Here is a 23,759-nt window from a genome sequence, read left to right as displayed (position 1 = left end):
CTGTAAATGTATCTAGGTATTTGATGCCAGCAAACATTAGAGATCCCCTTCATAACAGACCAGTTCATTTGTTTGGTGACTCCTTCCTGTTCAATGTTTCCTAATTTGGTTCCTCATTGGATGAGCTCAATGGCTTATTACCAGTTAATGAAGAAGAGTACTTGTTTCAATAATTTAGCTCCCGTATAAGAATTCTTTAGCCAACATCATATAAAAATTATTCGTGCAAATGGCTTAGCAGCTTCTTACCAGAGAAAAGGATCAATATGTAGATCAAGATTGAAGATTAAATCAAGATTGAAGATTAAAGTACACCTATCCCCACAGGAAGTGAACCAGCATAATAAAAAGGTGAAAAACATAAGAAGGATATGCCCATCTCTGTAGAAAAGTAAGAAATCTCATAACGTAAGGCAGTCAGCACAGTGAATTCTAAATCATTAACTAAAGAGTGAGGATCAAATGAGAACAATTCCTCCTTGCAATTCATATATCTATCCATTTCATTTGTATTACATCACTTGCTTTTGCTGACAAATGAAACTAAGTGATGTATCGTCATGCACTATACTCACTGTCTCTTAGTTTCTTATCACACTCTGACAAGAACGTGTTGAGCAGACGTGCCAGCACATCCTCCTCTGCCACCAACATATGAGCAATGGTTGGCATGGTAAACAGCTGTACACCCAAAGAAGCAACCGAGACTGAATGGTCATGGTCATCCAAAATGAAGTCCTTCATCATCTTACTGTAGTGCTTTGTAAACGTCTGAAGAGAAAAATCCTTATTACTGTCTTCCTGTAATCATGGTAAATATCATACACATGAAAATGAAGTAAAATGTTCAGCATGTCCTGCATGCCAAACTGAATCCAATCTTATATGAAGTCTACAGCTTAAAAAGAAAATATACCTTTATACTATACTCACTCCCTTAACTTTCTGAAATTTAGCTCCTTATTTTTTTCATCACCATACTTAATCGCTGTTTCCCACATCAGCGAGGTAGTGCCCAAAAACAGATGAAGAATGGCCAATCCACTCATATACACATACATATACATAAATGCCCATACATGCACATATACATACATATACATATCAACATATACATACATACATACATATTCATACTTGCTTGCATTCATCCATTCCTGGCGCTACCCCACCACACAGGAAACAGCATCGCTACCCCCTGCTTCAGTGAGGTATTACCAGTAAAACAGACAAAAAAGGCCACAATTGTTCACACTCAGTCTCTAGCTGAAATTTAGCTCCTTATTTTTTTCATCACCATACTTAATCGCTGTTTCCCACATCAGTGAGGTAGTGTCAGAAAACATATGAAGAATGGCCAATCCACTCATATACACATAGATATACATAAATGCCCATACATGCACATATACATACCGTTACAAACATGTGCGTGTGTGCCCACATGTTTGTATATATGTATGGTGTGTCTTTGTGTGTGGTGTTGCTGCTATTTCTTGTTAGGACGAGGATTAGGGTCTTCCTCTGCTATCGGCTCAGACCTCACTTCCCTGACCGAGCCATTAGTCTTGATAATCCTGTTTGAAACCAGATGACGTCCAGTCCTTCAGCACTTGGACCTCACCCGAGGTGTCAGGTCAAGTCGTGAGGTCAGCCTATGGGGTATGTCATCCCATACATCATCTCCGCTGTCATAAACAAGATAACAGAGGAGGTTGAGCTTTAGTCAAGATGTGGGGCGGACTTAGGATCCTCCAAGCCAATCAGTAGTTTCGGATACCACCTTCTTCCAATCACAGCTGGATCTTAGGCTCATAGCCAATCAAGAATAACATTGTAGGGTAACAGGGTAGACGCTCATTCTTCCTTGTAATAAAGACCCCTGACACCCGCTGAGCCTCGATTTTTCTTCTCTAGCCCAGCAAGGTAAGTGGTGTCCCCGTCCCAAAGCCCATTACCCGAGTGAAGTGCGCGATAAAGACTCTACGATATTGTACAGCCTCTGTCATTTAATTTCGGGTGTCATGGAGTATTGTAACTTATCTCAGAAAAGTTTAACAATGAGTGTATCTTGAATCATGTTATCAAAGATAAATTGTCATAAAGGAAAGAGATCTCCGTTAAAGCAAGAAAGATCCTGGCAAGGTCGCCAATTTATATGTTACGAACTCAATACTTATTCTAGCAAGGTTGCCAATTACATATATATGTTACAAATACTATACTGATCCTTGTCTTTGCAGGGATGTCAGATTTGTTAAGTTGCACAACACAGGATAACACTATCTTAAGTCATGGGATTAAATCAAACACCATCATTAAAACTACTTATAATGAAAGAACTATAGTGTACAAAATAAACACATGAAACCAAGCACAAATCATTTACATTAACACTGAACATGAGCTTAACATTCCAGATAAGATTCCAAACCAGGAGATCTCTTTCCTTTATGACAATTTATCGTCGATAACATGATTCAAGATACACTCATTGTTAAACTCTTCTATGACAAGTTACAATACTCTATGACACTCGAAATTAAATGACAGAGGCGGTACAATATCGTAGAGTCTATATCGCGCACTTCACTCGGGCAATGGGCTTTGGGACAGAGGGACACCACTTACCTCACTAGGCTAGAGAGGGGAAATCGAGGCTCAGCGGGTGTCAGGGGTATTTATTACAAGTAAGAATGAGCATCCACCCTGTTACCCTACAATGTTATTCTTGATTGGCTATGAGCCTAAGATCCAATTGTGATTGGAGGAGGGTGGTATACGAACCTACTGATTGGCTTGGAGGATCCTAAGTCCGTCCCACATCTTGACTAAAGCTCAACCTCCTCTGTTATCTTGTTTACGACAGCGGCGATGATGTACGGAATGACATACCCCGGAGGATTACCTCACGACTTGAACTGACGCCTCGGGTGAGGTCCAAGTGCTGAAGGACTGGACGTCATCTGGTTTCAAACAGGATTATCAAGACTAATGGCTCGGTCAGGGAAGTGAGGTCCGAGCCGATAGCAGAGGAAGACCCTAATCCTCGTCCTAACAAGATATAGCAGCAACACCACACACAAAGACACACCATACATATATACGAACATGTGGGCACACACACACATGTTCGTAACAATACATAGACATATACATATACTATTATTATGATTATTTTGCTTTGTCGCTGTCTCCCGCGTTTGCGAGGTAGCGCAAGGAAACAGACAAAAGAAATGGCCCAACCCACCCCCATACACATGTATATACATACACATCCACACACGCAAATATACATACCTATACATCTCAATGTACACATATATATACACACACAGACACATATATATATATACATATGTACATAATTCATACTGTCTGCCTTTATTCATTCCCATCACCACCTCGCCACACATGGAATACCATCCCCCTTCCCCCTCATGTGTGCGAGGTAGCGCTAGGAAAAGACAACAAAGGCCCCATTCGTTCACACTCAGTCTCTAGCTGTCAGGTAATAATGCCTGAAACCACAGCTCCCTTTCCACATCCAGGCCCCAAACAACTTTCCATGGTTTACCCCAGACACTTCACATGCCCTGATTCAATCCATTGACAGCACATAGACCCCAGTATACCACATCAATCCAATTCACTCTATTCCTTGCCCGCCTTTCACCCTCCTGCATGTTCAGGCCCCGATCACACAAAATCTTTTTCACTCCATCTTTCCACCTCCAATTTGGTCTCCCACTTCTCCTCGTTCCCTCCACCTCTGACACATACATCCTCTTGGTCAATCTTTCCTCACTCATTCTCTCCATGTGCCCAAACCATTTCAAAACACCCTCTTCTGCTCTCTCAACCACGCTCTTTTTATTTCCACACATCTCTCTTACCCTTACATTACTTACTCGATCAAACCACCTCACACCACATACTGTCCTCAAACATCTCATTTCCAGCACATCCACCCTCCTGCGCACATCTCTATCCATAGCCCACACCTCGCAACCATACAACCATACACCATGGGCATGGAACCACTATTCCTTCAAACATACCCACTTTTGCTTTCCGAGATAATGTTCTTGACTTCCACACATTCTTCTAGGCTCCCAGGATTTTCGCCCCGTCCCCCACCCTATGATTCACTTCCGCTTCCATGGTTCCATCTGCTGCCAGATCCACTCCCAGATATCTAAAACGCTTTACTTCCTCCAGTTTATCTCCATTCAAACTTATCTCCCAATTGACTTGACCCTCATAACCTAATAACCCTAATAACCTTGCTCTTATTCACATTTACCTTTAACTTTCTTCTTTCACGCACTACCAAACTCAGTCACCAGCTTCTGCACTTTCTCACATGAATCAGCCACCAGCGCTGTATCATCAGTGAACAACAACTGACTCACTTCCCAAGCTCTCTCATCCACAACAGACTGCATACTTGCCCCTCTTTCCAAAACTTTTGCATTCACCTCCCTAACAACCCCATCCATAAACAAATTAAACAACTATGGAGACATCACACACCCCTGCCGCAAACCTACATTCACTAAGAGCCAATCACTTTCCTCTCTTCCTACACGTACACATGCCTTGCATACTCGATAAAAACTTTTCACTGCTTCTAACAACTTCCCTCCCACACCATATATACTTAGTACCTTCCACAGAGCATCTCTATCAACTTTATCATATGCCTTCTCCAGATCCATAAATGCTACATACAAATCCATTTGCTTTTCTAAGTATTTCTCACATACATTCTTCAAAGTAAACACCTGATCCACACATCCTCTACCACTTCTGAAACCACACTGCTCTTCCCCAACCTGATGCTCTGTACATGCCTTCACCCTCTCAATCAATACCCTCCCATATAATATACCAGGAATAATCAACAAACTTATACCTCTGTAATTTGAGCACTCACTTTATCCCCTTTGCCTTTGTACAATGGCACTATGCAAGCATTCCACCAATCCTCAGGCATCTCACCATGAGTCATGCATACATTAAATAACCTTACCAACCAGTCAACAATACAGTCACCCCCTTTTTTAATAAATTCCACTGCAATACCATCCAAACCTGCTGCCTTGCCAGCTTTCATCCTCCGCAAAGCTTTTACTACCTCTTCTCTGTTTACCAAATCATTTTCCCTAACCCTCTCACTTTGCACACCACCTTGACCAAAACACCCTATATCTGCCACTCTATCATCAAACACATTCAACAAACCTTCAAAATACTCACTCCATCTCCTTCTCACATCACCACTACTTGTTATCACCTCCCCATTAGCCCCCTTCACTGAAGTTCCCATTTGCTCCTTTGTCTCATGCACTTTATTTACCTCCTTCCAAAACATCTTTTTATCCTCCCTAAAATTTAATGATACTCTCTCACCCCAACTCTCATTTGCCCTCTTTTTCACCTCTTGCATCTTTCTCTTGACCTCCTGCCTCTCTCTTTTATACATCTCCCAGTTATTTGCATTATTTCCCTGCAAAAATCGTCCAAATGCCTCTCTCTTCTCTTTCAATAATAATCTTACTTCTTCATTCCACCACTCACTACCCTTTCTAATCAACCCACCTCCCACGCTTCTCATGCCACAAGCATCTTTTGCACAATCCATCACTGATTCCCTAAATACATCCCATTCCTCCCCCACTCCCCTTACCGCCTTTGTTCTCACCTTTTTCCATTCTGTACTCAGTCTCTCCTGGTACTTCCTCACACAAGTCTCCTTCCCAAGCTCACTTACTCTCATCACCCTCTTCACCCCAACATTCTCTCTTTTTTTCTGAAAACCCATACAAATCTTCACCTTCGCCTCCACAAGATAATGATCAGACATCCCTCCAGCTGCACCTCTCAGCACATTAACATCCAAAATCTCTCTTTCGTGCGCCTGTCAATTAACAGGTAATCAAATAAAGCTCTCTGGCCATCTCTCCTGCTTACATACGTATACTTATGTATATCTCTGTTTTTAACCCAGGTACTCCCAATCACCAGTCCTTTTTCAGCACATAAATCTACAAGCTCTTCACCATTTCCATTTACAACACTGAACACCCCATGTATACCAATTATTCCCTCAACTGCCACATTACTCACCTTTGCATTCAAATCACCCATCACTATAACCCGGTCTTGTGCATCAAAACCACTGTGTATATACATATATACGTGTATGTGTGTATGTGTGTGTAAGCGGGAGTTTTGAAATGGTTTGGGCACATGGAGAGAATGACTGAGGAAAGATTGACCAAGAGGATATATGTGTCAGAGGTGGAGGGAACGAGGAGAAGTGGGAGACCAAATTGGAGGTGGAAAGATGGAGTGAAAAAGATTTTGAGTGATCGGGGCCTGAACATGCAGGAGGGTGAAAGGCGGGCAAGGAAAAGAGTGAATTGGATCAATGTGGTATACTGGGGTCGACGTGCTGTCAGTGGATTGAATCAGGGCATGTGAAGCGTCTGGGGTAAACCATGGAAAGTTCCGTGGGGCCTGGATGTGGAAAGGGAGCTGTGGTTTCAGGCATTATTGCATGACAGCTAGAGACTGAGTGTGAACGAATGGGGCCTTTGTTGTCTTTTCCTAGCGCTACTTCGCACACATGAGGGGGGAGGGAGATGTTATTCCATGTGTGGCGAGGTGGCGATGAGAATCAAGAAAAGCAGACAGTGCGAACTGTGTGCATGTGTATATATGTATATGTCTGTGTGTGTATATATATGTGTACATTGAGATGTATGGGTATGTATATTTGTGTGTGGGGACATGTATGTACATACATATGTATGGGGGTGGGTTGGGCCATTTCTTTCGTCTGTTTCCTTGCGTTACCTCGCAAACGCGGAAGACAGCGACAAAGCAAAATAACAATAATACATAAATAATATATATATATATATATATATATATATATATATATATCACCCCTGGGGATAGGGGAGAAAATACTTCCCATGCATTCCTCGCGTGTCGTAGAAGGCGACTAGAGGGGACGGGAGCGGGGGGCCAGAAATCCTCCCCTCCTTGTATTTTAACTTTCTAAAATGGGAAACAGAAGAAGGAGTCACGCGGGGATTGCTCATCCTCCTCGAAGGCTCACATTGGGGTGTGTAAATGTGTGTGGATGTAACCAAGATGTGACAAAAGGAGAGATAGGTAGTATGTTTGAGGAAAGGAACCTGGATGTTTTGGCTCTGAGTGAAACAAAACTTAAGTGTAAAGGGAAAGAGTGGTTTGGGAATGTCTTGGGAGTAAAGTCAGGGGTTAGTGAGAGGACAAGAGCAAGGGAAGGAGTAGCAATACTCCTGAAACAGGAGTTGTGGGAGTATATGATAGAATGTAAGAAAGTAAATTCTCGATTAATATGGGTAAAACTGAAAGTTGATGGAGAGAGATGGGTGATTATTGGTGCATATGCACCTGGGCATGAGAAGAAAGATCATGAGATGCAAGTGTTTTGGGAGCAGCTGAATGAGTGTGTTAGTGGTTTTGATGCACAAGACTGGTTATATACATATATACATGTACATATTCATGCTTGCATTCATCCATTCCTGACACTACCCCACCACACAGGAAACAGCATCGCTACCCCCTGCTTTAGTGAGGTAGTGCCAGGAAAACAGACAAAAAAGGCCGCATTTGTTCACACTGTCTCTAGCTGTCATGTGTAATCCATCAAAACCCCAGCTCCCTATCCACACCCAAGCCCCAAGCACCTTTCCATGGTTTACCCAAGATGTTTTACATTCCCTGGTTCAGTCCACTGACAGAACGTCGACCCCAGCATACCACATCGTTCCAATTTATTCTTTGCATGCCTCTCACCCTCCAGTATGTTCAGGCCCGGATCGCTCAAAATTTTTTTCACTCCATCCTTCCACCTCCAATTTGGTCTCCCACTTCTTGTTCCCTTCACCTCTGACACATATATCCTCTATGCCAATCTTTCCTCACTCTCCTTGTGTCCAAACCATTTCAACATATCCTCTCTGTTCTCTCAACCAAGCTCTCTTTATTTCCATACATCTCTCTTACCCTTTCATTACTTACACGATCGAACCAAGTCACATCACATAATGTCCTCAAACAATTCACTTCCAACACATCCATCCTCCTCCATACAACCCCATCTATGGCCCATGCCTCGCAACCATATAACATTGCTGGAACTACTATTCCTTCAAACATACCCATTTTTGCCCTCCGAGATAACATTCGCCCCTTCCACACTTTCTTCATTGCTCCCAGAACCTTTGCCCCCTATGACTCACTTCCGCTTCCATAGTTCCATTGGCTGCTAAGTCCACTCTCAGATATCTAAAACACTTCACTTCCTCCAGTTTTTCTCCATTCAAACTTACATCCTAATTAACTTGTCCCTCAACCCTACTGAACTTAATAACCTTGCTCTTATCCACATTTACTCTCAAATTTCTCATTTCACACATTTTTCCAAACTCAGTCACCAACTTCTGCAGTTTCCCAATCGAATCAGCCATTAGAGCTGTATCATTAGCAAACAACTGATTCACTTCCCAGGCCCTCTCATCCACAACAGACTGCATATTTGCCCTTCTCTCCAAAATTCTTGCATTTACCTCTCTGACCACCCCATCCACAAACAAACTAAACATGCACGGGGACATCACACACCCCTGCCACAGACCGACATTCACTGGGAACCAGTCACTCTCCTCTCTTCCTACTTGTACACATGCCTTACATCCTTGGTAAAAACTTTTTACTGCTTCTAGCACCTTACTTTCCACACAATATATCAACCCTATCATATGCCTTCTCCAGATCCATAGATGCTACATACAAATCCATCTGTTATTGCAAATATTTCTCACACATACTTCAAAGGAAACACCTGATCCACACATCCTCTACTACTTCTGAAACCACACAGCTCTTCCCCAGTCTGATGCTCTGTACATGCCTTCACCCTCTCAACCAATACCCTTCCATATGATTTCTCAGGAATACTCTACAAACCTATGCCTCTGTGGTTTGAACACTCACCTTTATCCCCTCTGCCTTTGTACAATGGCACTGAGCATGCATTCTGCCTTTCACACTTTATCAAAATAGCATTAGATATTCAGCCTGTTGAGAAAGATCCATTTTCTTTTACTCCTGATGTGGTAAGATAAAAAATATGACCTATTTGTAGTCTTCTCTAATAATAGGGAAATTACGAGTATCAGAAAATTGACAGACATGATTAATATAATTTCTCAGAAGTCTGTAGATATGACTTCTAAAAGAAGAAAGGTTATAGGGAGAAGGGAAATAAGAGATACAAAATAAATTCAAACAGCTTTACTGTTACAGGAAAGGAGTTCTAACCACAGGCAATCCTTATGGATATACATTTTTACCACTTGACTGCGATTTCCCATGTTAGCGAAGTAGTGCCAAGAGCAGACAAAGAAAGCTGCATCTGCACACATTATGTGCCCTGGTTCAGTCTATTGACAGCATGTTGACCCTAACATACCACATTACTCCAATTCTCTATTCTGTGTATGCCTTTCACCCTCCTGCATGCCCAGACCCCAAACACAAAATCTTTTTCACTCCATCCCTCTGTCTCTAATTTGGTCTCCCAAGTCTCCTTTATCCCTCCACTTGACACATATATCCTCTTTGTCAACCACTCCTCACTCATTCTCTTCATATGTCCAAACAATTTAAGTAACCACACTATTTTCATTATCACACCTCTTTCTTACCTTTCATTACTTAAACCACCTCACACCACATACCGTCCTCAAACATCTCATTTCCAAAATATACACCCTCCTTCGCACAGCCACTTCTATGGCCCATGCCTCACATCCATATAATACTAGCTATCACAGCCACTTCTATGGCCCATGCCTCACATCCATATAATACAAGCATAGCTATTTTTGCCCAATCAGATAAGTCTCTCTCACTCTCTCTCTCTCTCTCTCTCTCTCTCTCTCTCTCTCTCTCTCTCTCCCTCCCTCTCTCTCCCTCCCTCTCTCCCTCCCTTCCTCCCTCCCTCTCTCTCCCTCCCTCCCTCCCTCTCTCTCCCTCCCTCCCTCCCTCTCCCCCCCCCCTCTCTCTCTCTCTCTCTCTCTCTCTCTCTCTCTCTCTCTCTCTCTCTCTCTCTCTCTCTCTCTCTCTCTCTCTCTCTCTCTCTCCTCTCTCCTCCCTCCCTCCCTCCCTCCCTCCTCCCTCCCTCCCTCCTCTCCCTCCCTCCCTCCCTCTCCCTCCCTCCCTCCCTCTCCCTCCCTCCCTCCCTCTCCCTCCCTCCCTCCCTCCCTCTCCCCCCCCCCCCCCTCTCTCTCTCTCTCTCTCTCTCTCTCTCTCTCTCTCTCTCTCTCTCTCTCTCTCTCTCTCTCTCTTTTTCACATATTCTTCAGCACGTCCAGAACTTTCACCCACTCATCCACCATATGACACTTCTGCTTCCATTTACTGTTATGACTACTCTCAGGTATCTAAAACACTTTACTTCCTCCAATCTTCTCACACCCTAGTTAACCTGTCCCTCAAACATGCTAAACCTTATAATGTTGCTCTATTCACATTCACTCTCAACTTCCTCCTTTCACACAATCTTCCAAAGTCAGTCACCAACTTTTGCAGTTTCTCACTCGCATCTGCTACCAGTGCTGTATCACCAGCAAACAATAATTGATTTGGTTCATTTTCACTCTCATCCCTTACAGACTACATACTCACCCTTCTTCAAGACTCTCAAATCTACCTCCCTAACCATCCCATCCATAAACAAAGACACACGGTGATTAATGACAGTGTAGTCTTTTAAGAGCTCACTTATTTTCACCACTCTTCTAATGACACAGCACAAGTGGTAGATTTGAGTGAGAAACTACAGAAGATGGTTAATGAGTCTGGAAAAGCATGTGAAAGGAAGAAATTGAAAAATGTGAATACGACCAGGGTCATTAAGTTTAACAAGGTAGAGGAACAGGTTAGTTTGGGCTTGAGAAGTGAAGTGTTTTCCATACCAAGGAGCAGACTTGGTAGCAAGCAGAATCATGGAAGCAGAGGTGAGTCATTGGGTGGATGAGAGTGCAATGGTTCTGGGAGCACTTAAGAATGTATGGGAAGAGAGAACAATACCTGGGAGAGTGAAAATGGGTATGTTTATAGATATAGTAGTCCCAACAACATTAATTAAATGAGGATGTACAGAAAGGGGTGGATGTGTGGAAATAAAATGTCTGAGGACACTTTGTGGTGTGAGGTAGTTTGATCAAGTAAGTAATAAAAGGTTAAGGGAAAGGTGTGATCGAGAGAGCTGATGAGGGTGTGCTAAAATGGTTTAGACATATGTTGAGAATGAATGAGTGAGAAGAGGTTAACATAGGATATGTGTCAGAAGAGGACAGGACAAGAAGGGGAAACTAAACTGGGAATAGAAGGATAGAGTTAGAAATATTTTGAACACTTGGGACCTGAACATGCATGAGAGTGAGAGGCATACACAGAATGCAATAAATTGGAGCAATGTGGCATACAGAGGGCGACATGCTGTCAAAGGGCTGATCCAGGGCATATGAAGCAGCTGAGGAAAATAAAAGAAAGGTCTGTGAGACATGGTTGCTGACTGGAGGCTGTGGTTTTCGTGTATTACAAATAACAGCTACAGAATGGATGTGAGCGAATGAGGCCTTGCTTTGCCTGTCCCTATTGCTACTTTGCTAGCAAGGGAAACTGAACAACCATGAAAAATAAATTCTCTTTTTCTAAACCTGTACAAGGTTTCCTACCTTAGTGAGGCAGATTCAGGAACAAACAAATGACACTTATAAGGAAAACTTTTTGCTTAACTCAAAGGGTGTAATTCTTATTCCTTATCCCCAGAGATCAAAACAAAGACACAGCAAGTAAAAAAGATCAATTAATGCCAGTGCCATAGTCAACATAACTAAACATGTATAGCTATAACTCACCCTAGCAAACAATTTCTTGCTCTCTTGGTCCATAAGCATTCCTGAGATAAAAAGACGGTGCCACTGCACACGTGCTGTTTTCCACATATTGGTGTCTGTCCATATGATATTTTCCACAATACTACCACCATCCTGAAACAAATCAAATATTTCATACCATCAAGAGCAATTCAAACAAATCACTTTACTAAAGCTTTTTCCTAAAAATGCCTTAATGAAGTGACCAGTAGTGGCAAGGAATAACATCATTTTTGAAAACTTTAGCTTACTATATCTATTATACTTTGTCACTGTCTCCCATGTTAACGAGCTAGGGCAAGGAAAAAGATGAAAGAATGGCCCAACACCTCCACATGCACATGTATATATACATAAATGCACACACACCTACATATACATACCTATACATTTCAACGTATACATTTTTTTTTTTTTTTTTTTTTATATATACTTTGTCGCTGTCTCCCGCGTTTGCGAGTTAGCGCAAGGAAACAGACGAAAGAAATGGCCCAACCCCCCCCATACGCATGTACATACACACGTCCACACACGCAAATATACATACCTACACAGCTTTCCATGGTTTACCCCAGACGCTTCACATGCCCTGATTCAATCCACTGACAGCACGTCAACCCCTGTATACCACATCGCTCCAATTCACTCTATTCCTTGCCCTCCTTTCACCCTCTTGCATGTTCAGGCCCCGATCACACAAAATCCTTTTCACTCCATCTTTCCACCTCCAATTTGGTCTCCCTCTTCTCCTCGTTCCCTCCACCTCCGACACATATATCCTCTTGGTCAATCTTTCCTCACTCATTCTCTCCATGTGCCCAAACCATTTCAAAACACCCTCTTCTGCTCTCTCAACCACGCTCCTTTTATTTCCACACATCTCTCTTACCCTTACGTTACTTACTCGATCAAACCACCCCACACCACACATTGTCCTCAAACATCTCATTTCCAGCACATCCATCCTCCTGCGCACAACTCTATCCATAGCCCACGCCTCGCAACCATACAACATTGTTGGAACTACTATTCCTTCAAACATACCCATTTTTGCTTTCCGGGATAATGTTCTCGACTTCCACACATTTTTCAAGGCTCCCAAAATTTTCGCCCCCTCCCCCACCCTATGATCCACTTCCGCTTCCATGGTTCCATCCGCTGACAGATCCACTCCCAGATATCTAAAACACTTCACTTCCTCCAGCCTCTCACCATTCAAACTCACCTCCCAATTGACTTGACCCTCAACCCTACTGTACCTAATAACCTTGCTCTTATTGACATTTACTCTTAACTTTCTTCTTCCACACACTTTTCCAAACTCCGTCACCAGCTTCTGCAGTTTCTCACATGAATCCGCCACCAGCGCTGTATCATCAGCGAACAACAACTGACTCACTTCCCAAGCTCTCTCATCCCCAACAGACTTCATACTTGCCCCTCTTTCCAAAACTCTTGCATTTACCTCCCTAACAACCCCATCCATAAACAAATTAAACAACCATGGAGACATCACACACCCCTGCCGCAAACCTACATTCACTGAGAACCAATCACTTTCCTCTCTTCCTACACGTACACATGCCTTACATCCTCGATAAAAACTTTTCACTGCTTCTAACAACTTGCCTCCCACACCATATATTCTTAATACCTTCCACAGAGCATCTCTATCAACTCTATCATATGCCTTCTCCAGATCCATAAATGCTACATACAAATCCATTTGCTTTTCTAAGTATTTCTCACATACATTCTTCAAAGCAAACACCTGATCCACACATCCTCTACCACTTCTGAAACCACACTGCTCTTCCCCAATCTGATGCTCTGTACATGCCTTCACCCTCTCAATCAATACCCTCCCATATAATTTACCAGGAATACTCAACAAACTTATACCTCTGTAATTTGAGCACTCACTCTTATCCCCTTTGCCTTTGTACAATGGCACTATGCAAGCATTCCGCCAATCCTCAGGCACCTCACCATGAGTCATACATACATTAAATAACCTTACCAACCAGTCAACAATACAGTCACCCCCTTTTTTAATAAATTCCACTGCAATACCATCCAAACCTGCTGCCTTGCCGGCTTTCATCTTCCGCAAAGCTTTTACTACCTCTTCTCTGTTTACCAAATCATTTTCCCTAACCCTCTCACTTTGCACACCACCTCGACCCAAACACCCTATATCTGCCACTCTATCATCAGACACATTCAACAAACCTTCAAAATACTCATTCCATCTCCTTCTCACATCACCACTACTTGTTATCACCTCCCCATTTACGCCCTTCACTGAAGTTCCCATTTGCTCCCTTGTCTTACGCACCCTATTTACCTCCTTCCAGAACATCTTTTTATTCTCCCTAAAATTTACTGATAGTCTCTCACCCCAACTCTCATTTGCCCTTTTTTTCACCTCTTGCACCTTTCTCTTGACCTCCTGTCTCTTTCTTTTATACTTCTCCCACTCAATTGCATTTTTTCCCTGCAAAAATCGTCCAAATGCCTCTCTCTTCTCTTTCACTAATACATAAACAGACATATACATATATACAAATGGAAGTAAGGGGAGTGGGGGAGGAATGGGATGTATTTAGGGAATCAGTGATGGATTGTGCAAAAGATGCTTGTGGCATGAGAAGAGTGGGAGGTGGGTTGATTAGAAAGGGTAGTGAGTGGTGGGATGAAGAAGTAAGATTATTAGTGAAAGAGAAGAGAGAGGCATTTGGATGATTTTTGCAAGGAAAAATGCAAATGAGTGGGAGATGTATAAAAGAAAGAGACAGGAGGTCAAGAGAAAGGTGCAAGAGGTGAAAAAGAGGGCAAATGAGAGTTGGGGTGAGAGAGTATCTTTAAATTTTAGGGAGAATAAAAAGATGTTCTCGATTAATATGGGTAAAACTGAAAGTTGATGAAGAGAGGTGGGTGATTATTGGTGCATATGCACCTGGGCATGAGAAGAAAGATCAAGAGAGGCAAGTGTTTTGGGAGCAGCTGAATGAGTGTGTCAGTGGTTTTGATGCACGAGACCGGGTTATAGTGATGGGTGATTTGAATGCAAAGGTGAGTAATGTGGCAGTTGAGGGAATAATTGGTATACATGAGGTGTTCAGTGTTGTAAATGGAAATGGTGAAGAGCTTGTAGATTTATGTGCTGAAAAAGGACTGATGATTGGGAATACCTGGTTTAAAAAGCGAGATGTACATAAGTATACTTATGTAAGTAGGAGAGATGGCCAGAGAGCGTTATTGGATTACGTGTTAATTGACAGGCGTGCAAAAGAGAGACTTTTGGATGTTAATGTGCTGAGAGGTGCAACTGGAGGGATGTCTGATCATTATCTTGTGGAGGCTAAGGTGAAGATTTGTATGGGTTTTCAGAAAAGAAGAGTGAATGTTGGGGTGAAGAGGGTGGTGAGAGTAAGTGAGCTTGAGAAGGAGACCTGTGTGAGGAAGTACCAGGAGAGACTGAGAACAGAATGGAAAAAGGTGAGAACAATGGAAGTAAGGGGAGTGGGGGAGGAATGGGATGTATTTAGGGAATCAGTGAAGGATTGCGCAAAAGATGCTTGTGGCATGAGAAGAGTGGGAGGTGGGTTGATTAGAAAGGGTAGTGAGTGGTGGGATGAAGAAGTAAGAGTATTAGTGAAAGAGAAGAGAGAGGCATTTGGACGATTTTTGCACGGAAAAAATGCAATTGAGTGGGAGATGTATAAAAGAAAGAGAGAGGAGGTCAAGAGAAAGGTGCAAGAGGTGAAAAAAAGGGCAAATGAGAGCTGGGGTGAGAGAGTATCATTAAATTTTAGGGAGAATAAAAAGATGTTCTGGAAGGAGGTAAATAAAGTGCGTAAGACAAGGGAGCAAATGGGAACTTCAGTGAAGGGCGCAAATGGGGAGGTGATAACAAGTAGTGGTGATGTGAGAAGGAGATGGAGTGAGTATTTTGAAGGTTTGTTGAATGTGTTTGATGATAGAGTGGCAGATATAGGGTGTTTTGGTCGAGGTGGTGTGCAAAGTGAGAGGGTTAGGGAAAATGATTTGGTAAACAGAGAAGAGGTAGTGAAAGCTTTGCGGAAGATGAAAGCCGGCAAGGCAGCAGGTTTGGATGGTATTGCTGTGGAATTTATTAAAAAAGGGGGTGACTGTATTGTTGACTGGTTGGTAAGGTTATTTAATGTATGTATGACTCATGGTGAGGTGCCTGAGGATTGGCGGAATGCATGCATAGTGCCATTGTACAAAGGCAAAGGGGATAAGAGTGAGTGCTCAAATTACAGAGGTATAAGTTTGTTGAGTATTCCTGGTAAATTATATGGGAGGGTATTGATTGAGAGGGTGAAGGCATGTACAGAGCATCAGATTGGGGAAGAGCAGTGTGGTTTCAGAAGTGGTAGAGGATGTGTGGATCAGGTGTTTGCTTTGAAGAATGTATGTGAGAAATACTTAGAAAAGCAAATGGATTTGTATGTAGCATTTATGGATCTGGAGAAGGCATATGATAGAGTTGATAGAGATGCTCTGTGGAAGGTATTAAGAATATATGGTGTGGGAGGAAAGTTGTTAGAAGCAGTGAAAAGTTTTTATCGAGGATGTAAGGCATGTGTACGTGTAGGAAGAGAGGAAAGTGATTGGTTCTCAGTGAATGTAGGTTTGCGGCAGGGGTGTGTGATGTCTCCATGGTTGTTTAATTTGTTTATGGATGGGGTTGTTAGGGAGGTAAATGCAAGAGTTTTGGAAAGAGGGGCAAGTATGAAGTCTGTTGGGGATGAGAGAGCTTGGGAAGTGAGTCAGTTGTTGTTCGCTGATGATACAGCGCTGGTGGCTGATTCATGTGAGAAACTGCAGAAGCTGGTGACTGAGTTTGGAAAAGTGTGTGGAAGAAGAAAGTTAAGAGTAAAAGTGAATAAGAGCAAGGTTATTAGGTACAGTAGGGTTGAGGGTCAAGTCAATTGGGAGGTGAGTTTGAATGGAGAAAAACTGGAGGAAGTGAAGTGTTTTAGATATCTGGGAGTGGATCTGGCAGCGGATGGAACCATGGAAGCGGAGGTGGATCATAGGGTGGGGGAGGGGGCGAAAATCCTTGGGGCCTTGAAGAATGTGTGGAAGTCGAGAACATTATCTCGGAAAGCAAAAATGGGTATGTTTGAAGGAATAGTGGTTCCAACAATGTTGTATGGTTGCGAGGCGTGGGCTATGGATAGAGTTGTGCGCAGGAGGATGGATGTGCTGGAAATGAGATGTTTGAGGACAATGTGTGGTGTGAGGTGGTTTGATCGAGTGAGCAACGTAAGGGTAAGAGAGATGTGTGGAAATAAAAAGAGCGTGGTTGAGAGAGCAGAAGAGGGTGTTTTGAAGTGGTTTGGGCATATGGAGAGGATGAGTGAGGAAAGATTGACCAAGAGGATATATGTGTCGGAGGTGGAGGGAACAAGGAGAAGAGGGAGACCAAATTGGAGGTGGAAAGATGGAGTGAAAAAGATTTTGTGTGATCGGGGCCTGAACATGCAGGAGGGTGAAAGGAGGGCAAGGAATAGAGTGAACTGGACCGATGTGGTATACCGGGGTTGACGTGCTGTCAGTGGATTGAATCAAGGCATGTGAAGCGTCTGGGGTAAACCATGGAAAGCTGGGTAGGTATGTATTTTTGCGTGTGTGGGCGTATGTATATACATGTGTATGGGGGGGGGGTTGGGCCATTTTTTTCGTGTTTCCTTGCGCTACCTCGCAAACGCGGGAGACAGCGACAAAGTATAATAAATATATAATATAAATAAAAAAAAGATGTTCTGGAAGGAGGTAAATAAAGTGCGTAAGACAAGGGAGCAAATGGGAACTTCAGTGAAGGGCACAAATGGGGAGGTGATAACAAGTAGTGGTGATGTGAGAAGGAGATGGAGTGAGTATTTTGAAGGTTTGTTGAATGTGTTTGATGATAGAGTGGCAGATATAGGGTGTTTTGGTCGAGGTGGTGTGCAAAGTGAGAGGGTTAGGGAAAATGATTTGGTAAACAGAGAAGAGGTAGTAAAAGCTTTCGGAACATGAAAGCCGGCAAGGCAGCAGGTTTGGATGGTATTGCTGTGGAATTTATTAAAAAAGGGGGTGACTGTATTATTGACTGGTTGGTAAGGTTATTCAATGTATGTATGACTCATGGTGAGGTGCCTGAGGATTGGCGGAATGCATGCATAGTGCCATTGTACAAAGGCAAAGGGGATAAGAGTGAGTGCTCAAATTACAGAGGTATAAGTTTGTTGAGTATTCCTGGTAAATTATATGGGAGGGTATTGATTGAGAGGGTGAAGGCATGTACAGAGCATCAGATTGGGGAAGAGCAGTGTGGTTTCAGAAGTGGTAGAGGATGTGTGGATCAGGTGTTTGCTTTGAAGAATGTATGTGAGAAATACTTAGAAAAGCAAATGGATTTGTATGTAGCATTTATGGATCTGGAGAAGGCATATGATAGAGTTGATAGAGATGCTCTGTGGAAGGTATTAAGAATATATGGGGTGAGAGGCAAGTTGTTAGAAGCAGTGAAAAGTTTTTATCGAGGATGTAAGGCATGTGTACGTGTAGGAAGAGAGGAAAGTGATTGGTTCTCAGTGAATGTAGGTTTGCGGCACGGGTGTGTGATGTCTCCATGGTTGTTTAATTTGTTTATGGATGGGGTTGTTAGGGAGGTAAATGCAAGAGTTTTGGAAAGAGGGGCAAGTATGAAGTCTGTTGTGGATGAGAGAGCTTGGGAAGTGAGTCAGTTGTTGTTCGCTGATGATACAGCGCTGGTGGCTGATTCATGTGAGAAACTGCAGAAGCTGGTGACTGAGTTTGGTAAAGTGTGTGAAAGAAGAAAGTTAAGAGTAAATGTGAATAAGAGCAAGGTTATTAGGTACAGTAGGGTTGAGGGTCAAGTCAATTGGGAGGTAAGTTCATTTATGAATGGAGAAAAATTGGAGGAAGTAAAGTATTTTAGATATCTGGGAGTGGATCTGGCAGCGGATGGAACCATGGAAGCGGAAGTGGATCATAGGGTGGGGGAGGGGGCGAAAACCCTGGGAGCCTTGAAGAATGTGTGGAAGTCGAGAACATTATCTTGGAAAGCAAAAATGGGTATGTTTGAAGGAATAGTGGTTCCAACAATGTTGTATGGTTGCGAGGCGTGGGCTATGGATAGAGATGTGCGCAGGAGGAAGGATGTGCTGGAAATGAGATGTTTGAGGACAATGTGTGGTGTGAGGTGGTTTGATCGAGTAAGTAACGTAAGGGTAAGAGAGATGTGTGGAAATAAAAAGAGCGTGGTTGAGAGAGCAGAAGAGGGTGTTTTGAAATGGTTTGGGCACATGGAGAGAATGAGTGAGGAAAGATTGACCAAGAGGATATATGTGTCGGAGGTGGAGGGAACGAGAAGTGGGAGAACAAATTGGAGATGTGTGGAAATAAAAAGAGCGTGGTTGATAGAGCAGAAGAGGGTGTTTTGAAATGGTTTGGGCACATGGAGAGAATGAGTGAGGAAAGATTGACCAAGAGGATATATGTGTCGGAGGTGGAGGGAACGAGGAGAAGTGGGACACCAAATTGGAGGTGGAAAGATGGAGTGAAAAAGATTTTGTGTGATCGGGGCCTGAACATGCAGGAGGGTGAAAGGAGGGCAAGGAATAGAGTGAATTGGATCGATGTGGTATACCGGGGTTGACGTGCTGTCAGTGGATTGAATCAGGGCATGTGAAGTGTCTGGGGTAAACCATGGAAAGCTGTGTAGGTATGTATATTTGCGTGTGTGGACGTATGTATATACATGTGTATGGGGGTGGGTTGGGCCATTTCTTTCGTCAGTTTCCTTGCGCTACCTCGCAAAAGCGGGAGACAGCGAAAAAAAAAAAAATTCATACATGCCATCTTCATCCATTCCCGCCGCCACCCCGCCACACATGAAATGGCACCTCCGCTCCCCCCACGTGCACACGATGTAGTGCTAGGAAATACAATAAAGGCCACATTCATTCACACTCAGTCTCTAGCTGTCATGTGTAATGCACTGAAACCACAGCTCCCTTTCCACATCCAGGCACCACAAAACTTTCCATAGTTTACCCCAGACGCTTCACAAGCCCTGGTTCAATCCATTGAAAGCATGTTGACCCTGGTAAACCACATCGTTCCAAGTCACTCTATTCCTTGCATGTCTTTCACCCTCCTGTATGTTAAGGCCCAATCACTCAAAATCGTTTTCACTCCATCCTTCCACTCCAATTTGGTCTCCCACTTCTCCTCGTTCCCTCCACCTCTGACACATACATCCTCTGTGTCAATCTTTCCTCACTCATTCTCTCCATGGGCCCAAACCATTTCAAAACACCCTCTTCTGCTCTCCAAACGCTCTTTTTTTTTCCACACATTTTCTTTACCCTTACTTTATTACTCGTCAAAAAACCCCCCCCACACATTGTCCTAAAAAAATCTCTTTTTTCCAGCACATCCCCCCCCCTTCCCGCCCAACCCCTACCCATACCCCACGCCCCCCAAAACCATACAACATTTTTGGGAAACCCACTATTCCTTCAAACTACCCATTTTTGTTTCCGGGAAAAATGTTCTCGACTTCCACAATTTTTCAAGGCTCCCAAAATTTTCGCCCCCTCCCCCCCTAGTTTCCATTTCCGCTTCCATGGTTCCATCCGCTCCCTAAATACTCCCAGATATCAAAAACATTTTTATTTTTTCCAGTTTTTTTCCCTTAAATTTTTTACCCCCCAAATTGACTTGACCCTAAACCCTACTGTCCCTTTAAAAAACCTTGCTCTTATTCCTTTTATTTTTAAAACTTTTTTCTTCCCAACCACTTTTTCCAAACCGTCACCAGCTTCTGCGGGTTTTTTAAAAAAAATTCGCCACCAGCGCTGTATCATCAGCGAAAAAAACAACTAAACTAAATTTCCCCAAAAGCTCCCCTCACCCCCAAAAACAGACTTCATCCCTTCCCCCTCTTTCCAAAACTCTTGCTTTTACCTCCCTAAAAACCCCATCCAAAAAATTTTTTAAACAACCATGGGGGAATCCCATCCCTGCCGAAACCACTTTCCCCGGAAACCAATCACTTTCCTCTTTTTCCTAAAACGTACAATCCCTTCCCATCCCTCGAAAAAAATTTTTCCCACTGCTTTAAAAAATTCCCTCCAACCAAAATTTTTCTTAATACCTTCCACAGAGCATCTCTATCAACTCTTTCATATGCCTTCTCCAGACCCAAAAAATGCTACATAAAATCCATTTGCTTTTCTAAGTATTTCTCACATAAAATTCTTAAAAAGCAAACACCGATCCCCACATCCCCCTTCCAATTTTTAAAAAACCCCTGCTTTCCCAATCTGATGTCTGTACATGGTTCACCCCTCAATCCCAAAACCCCCCATATAATTTACCGGAATTTTTCAACAAAAATTTTTTACCTCTGTAATTTGAGCATTTACTCTTATCCCCCTTTTCCTTTGTAAAAGGCACTATGGCCCCGCCCCTCCGCAATCCCAGGACCTCACCTTTTAGTCTACATCATTTTAAATTTAAATTTTCCCAAAATTTTAACCAATACAGTTACCCCTTTTTTTAAAAATTCCACTGAAATACCATCCAAAATGCTGCCCTTTCCGGCTTTCATCTTCCGCAAAGCTTTTTCTACCTCTTCTCTTTTTACCAAATCATTTTCCCCCAACCCCCCTCACTTTGACACCACCCCCACCCAAAAAAACCCTATATTCTGCCACTCTTTACCCAAAAAAAATTCAACAAAACCCTTAAAAAAACTCTTTTCCAAACCTTCTCACATCCCAAAATTGTTTTTTTACCTTCCCCTTTTCCCCCCTTCACTGAAGTTCCCCTTTGCTCCCTTGTCTTACGCCCCTTTTTTTTTCCCCCTTCCAGAACATCTTTTTTTTTCTCCCTAAAATTTTTTGATATCTCCACCCCCAAATTCATTTGCCCTTTTTTTACCTCTTGCACCCTTTTTCTTGGGCCTCCCGCCCCTTTTTTTATACCTTTTCCCACTCAAATTTCATTTTTTTTCCCCCAAAAATCGTCCAAATGCCTCTCTTTCCTTTCACTATTAACATTTTTAAACCCCCAAAATTTTTAACCCCCCTATTTTACAAATTTTTTTTGGGTTTTAAATTTAAATTTTTTTTAATTTTTATTTTGGGAATTTCCCCGTTTGATTTTTCCAAAAATGGCTTGGGGGCATTAGAAGAGTTTTTGGGGGGTGGGTTTTTTATTAGAAAAAAGGGAGGAAGGAGTGGGGGAGAAGAAGTAAGGGGGTTAAAGGGAAAGAGAAGAGAGAGGCAATTTGGGGTGAAGGCAAGGAAAAAGCAAAGGGGGGGGAGAAGGGAAAAAAGAAAGAGGGGAGGAGGGGAAAGAGGGGAAAGGTGGCAAAAAAGGTGGGGAAAAAGAAGGGGGAAATGAGGGAGTTGGGGGGGAGGAAAAGTAATCTTAAAATTTTAGGGAAAAATTTAAAAAAAAATTTTTTGATTAATATTGGGAAAAAATGGAAAATTGATGGGGGAGAGGTTTTGGGGGATTATTGGTGCAATGCACCCCGGGATGGAAAAAAAAGATCAAAAGAGGCAAGTGTTTTGGGAAACAGCTGAAAGAGAGGTTTTGGGTTTTTATGCACTGAGGGCCGGGTTATAGTGATTTGGGTGATTTGAATGCAAAGGTGAGTAATGTGGCAAATTGGGGGAATAATTTTGGTATAATGGGTGTTCAGTGTTGTAAATGGAAATGGTGAAGAATTGTAGATTTTTTTTGTGAAAAAGGACTGGTATTGGGGAAAACCCGGTTTTAAAAACGAGATTACATAAGGGATAATTTTGTAAAAAGGAGAGATGGCCAAAAGGGGCGTTATTTGGGTTTTCGTGTTAATTGGGCAGGCGGCAAAAAAGGAATTTTTTGGGTGTTAATGTGCTGAGAGGTGCAACTGGAGGGATTCCCGATCATTTCTTGTGGAGGCTAAGGTGAAGATTTGTAGGGGTTTTTAGAAAAAAGGTGAAGTTGGGGTGAAGGGGGGTGGTGAGAGAAAATGAGCTTTTGGGGAAAGGGACCCTTTTGGGGGAATTTTGGGACCAGGGGAGACTGAGAAAAAGAATGGAAAAAAAGGGGAGAAAAATGGAAGAAGGGGAGTTGGGGGGGGAAAAGGGATGTAAATTTTGGGAAACATGAAGGTTTTCCAAAAAGATGCTTGTGGGGATGAGAAGAGTGGGAGGTGGGTTGGTTAGGGAAAAGGGGGTGGGGTTGGGGGGATTAAAAAAATTTAAAAATTTTTTGTGAAAGAGGAAAAGAAGGCATTTGGGGCGATTTTTTGCAGGGGGAAAAAAAGCAATTGGGGTGGGAGTTTTATAAAAAAAAAAGGGGAAGGAGGTCAAGAGAAAAAGGGGCAAGAGGTGAAAAAAAAGGGCCCAAAAGAGAGTTGGGGTGAGGGGGTATCTTAAATTTTAGGGAGAAAAAAAAGATTTTCTGGAAGGGGGTAAAAAAAGTGCGTAAGACAAGGGAGAAAGGGAACTTCATAAAGGGCAAAAGGGGAGGTGATAAAAAAGTATGGGATGTGGAAGGAGATGGATGATATTTTGAAGGTTTGTTGAATGTGTTTGATGAAGAGTGGCAGTATGGGGGTTTTTTGGTCGGGGTGGGTGAAAGTGAGGGGGTTTAGGGAAAATGTTTTGGAAAAACAGAGAAGAGGTAGAAAAGCTTTCGGAAAGA

At 42.7% G+C, this 23,759-nt stretch overlaps 1 protein-coding gene across 1 annotated transcript in view; it reads right to left on the bottom strand.

Annotated features, from left to right (window-relative positions):
- Ubr1 (Ubr1 ubiquitin ligase) overlaps window positions 1-23,759 on the bottom strand; it is a 514,997-nt gene that overhangs the window by 316,124 nt on the left and 175,114 nt on the right. The window contains 2 exon segments of the mRNA XM_071669737.1: window positions 576-771; window positions 11,994-12,125. Of these exon segments, the coding sequence (XP_071525838.1) occupies window positions 576-771; window positions 11,994-12,125 (328 nt within the window).

This window comes from Panulirus ornatus, chromosome 14 (assembly GCF_036320965.1).
Source record: "Panulirus ornatus isolate Po-2019 chromosome 14, ASM3632096v1, whole genome shotgun sequence".
Taxonomy (NCBI): domain Eukaryota; kingdom Metazoa; phylum Arthropoda; class Malacostraca; order Decapoda; family Palinuridae; genus Panulirus; species Panulirus ornatus.
The sequence above is the reverse complement of the archived record's forward strand: the minus strand, read 5'-3'. Positions and strand labels throughout refer to the sequence as shown.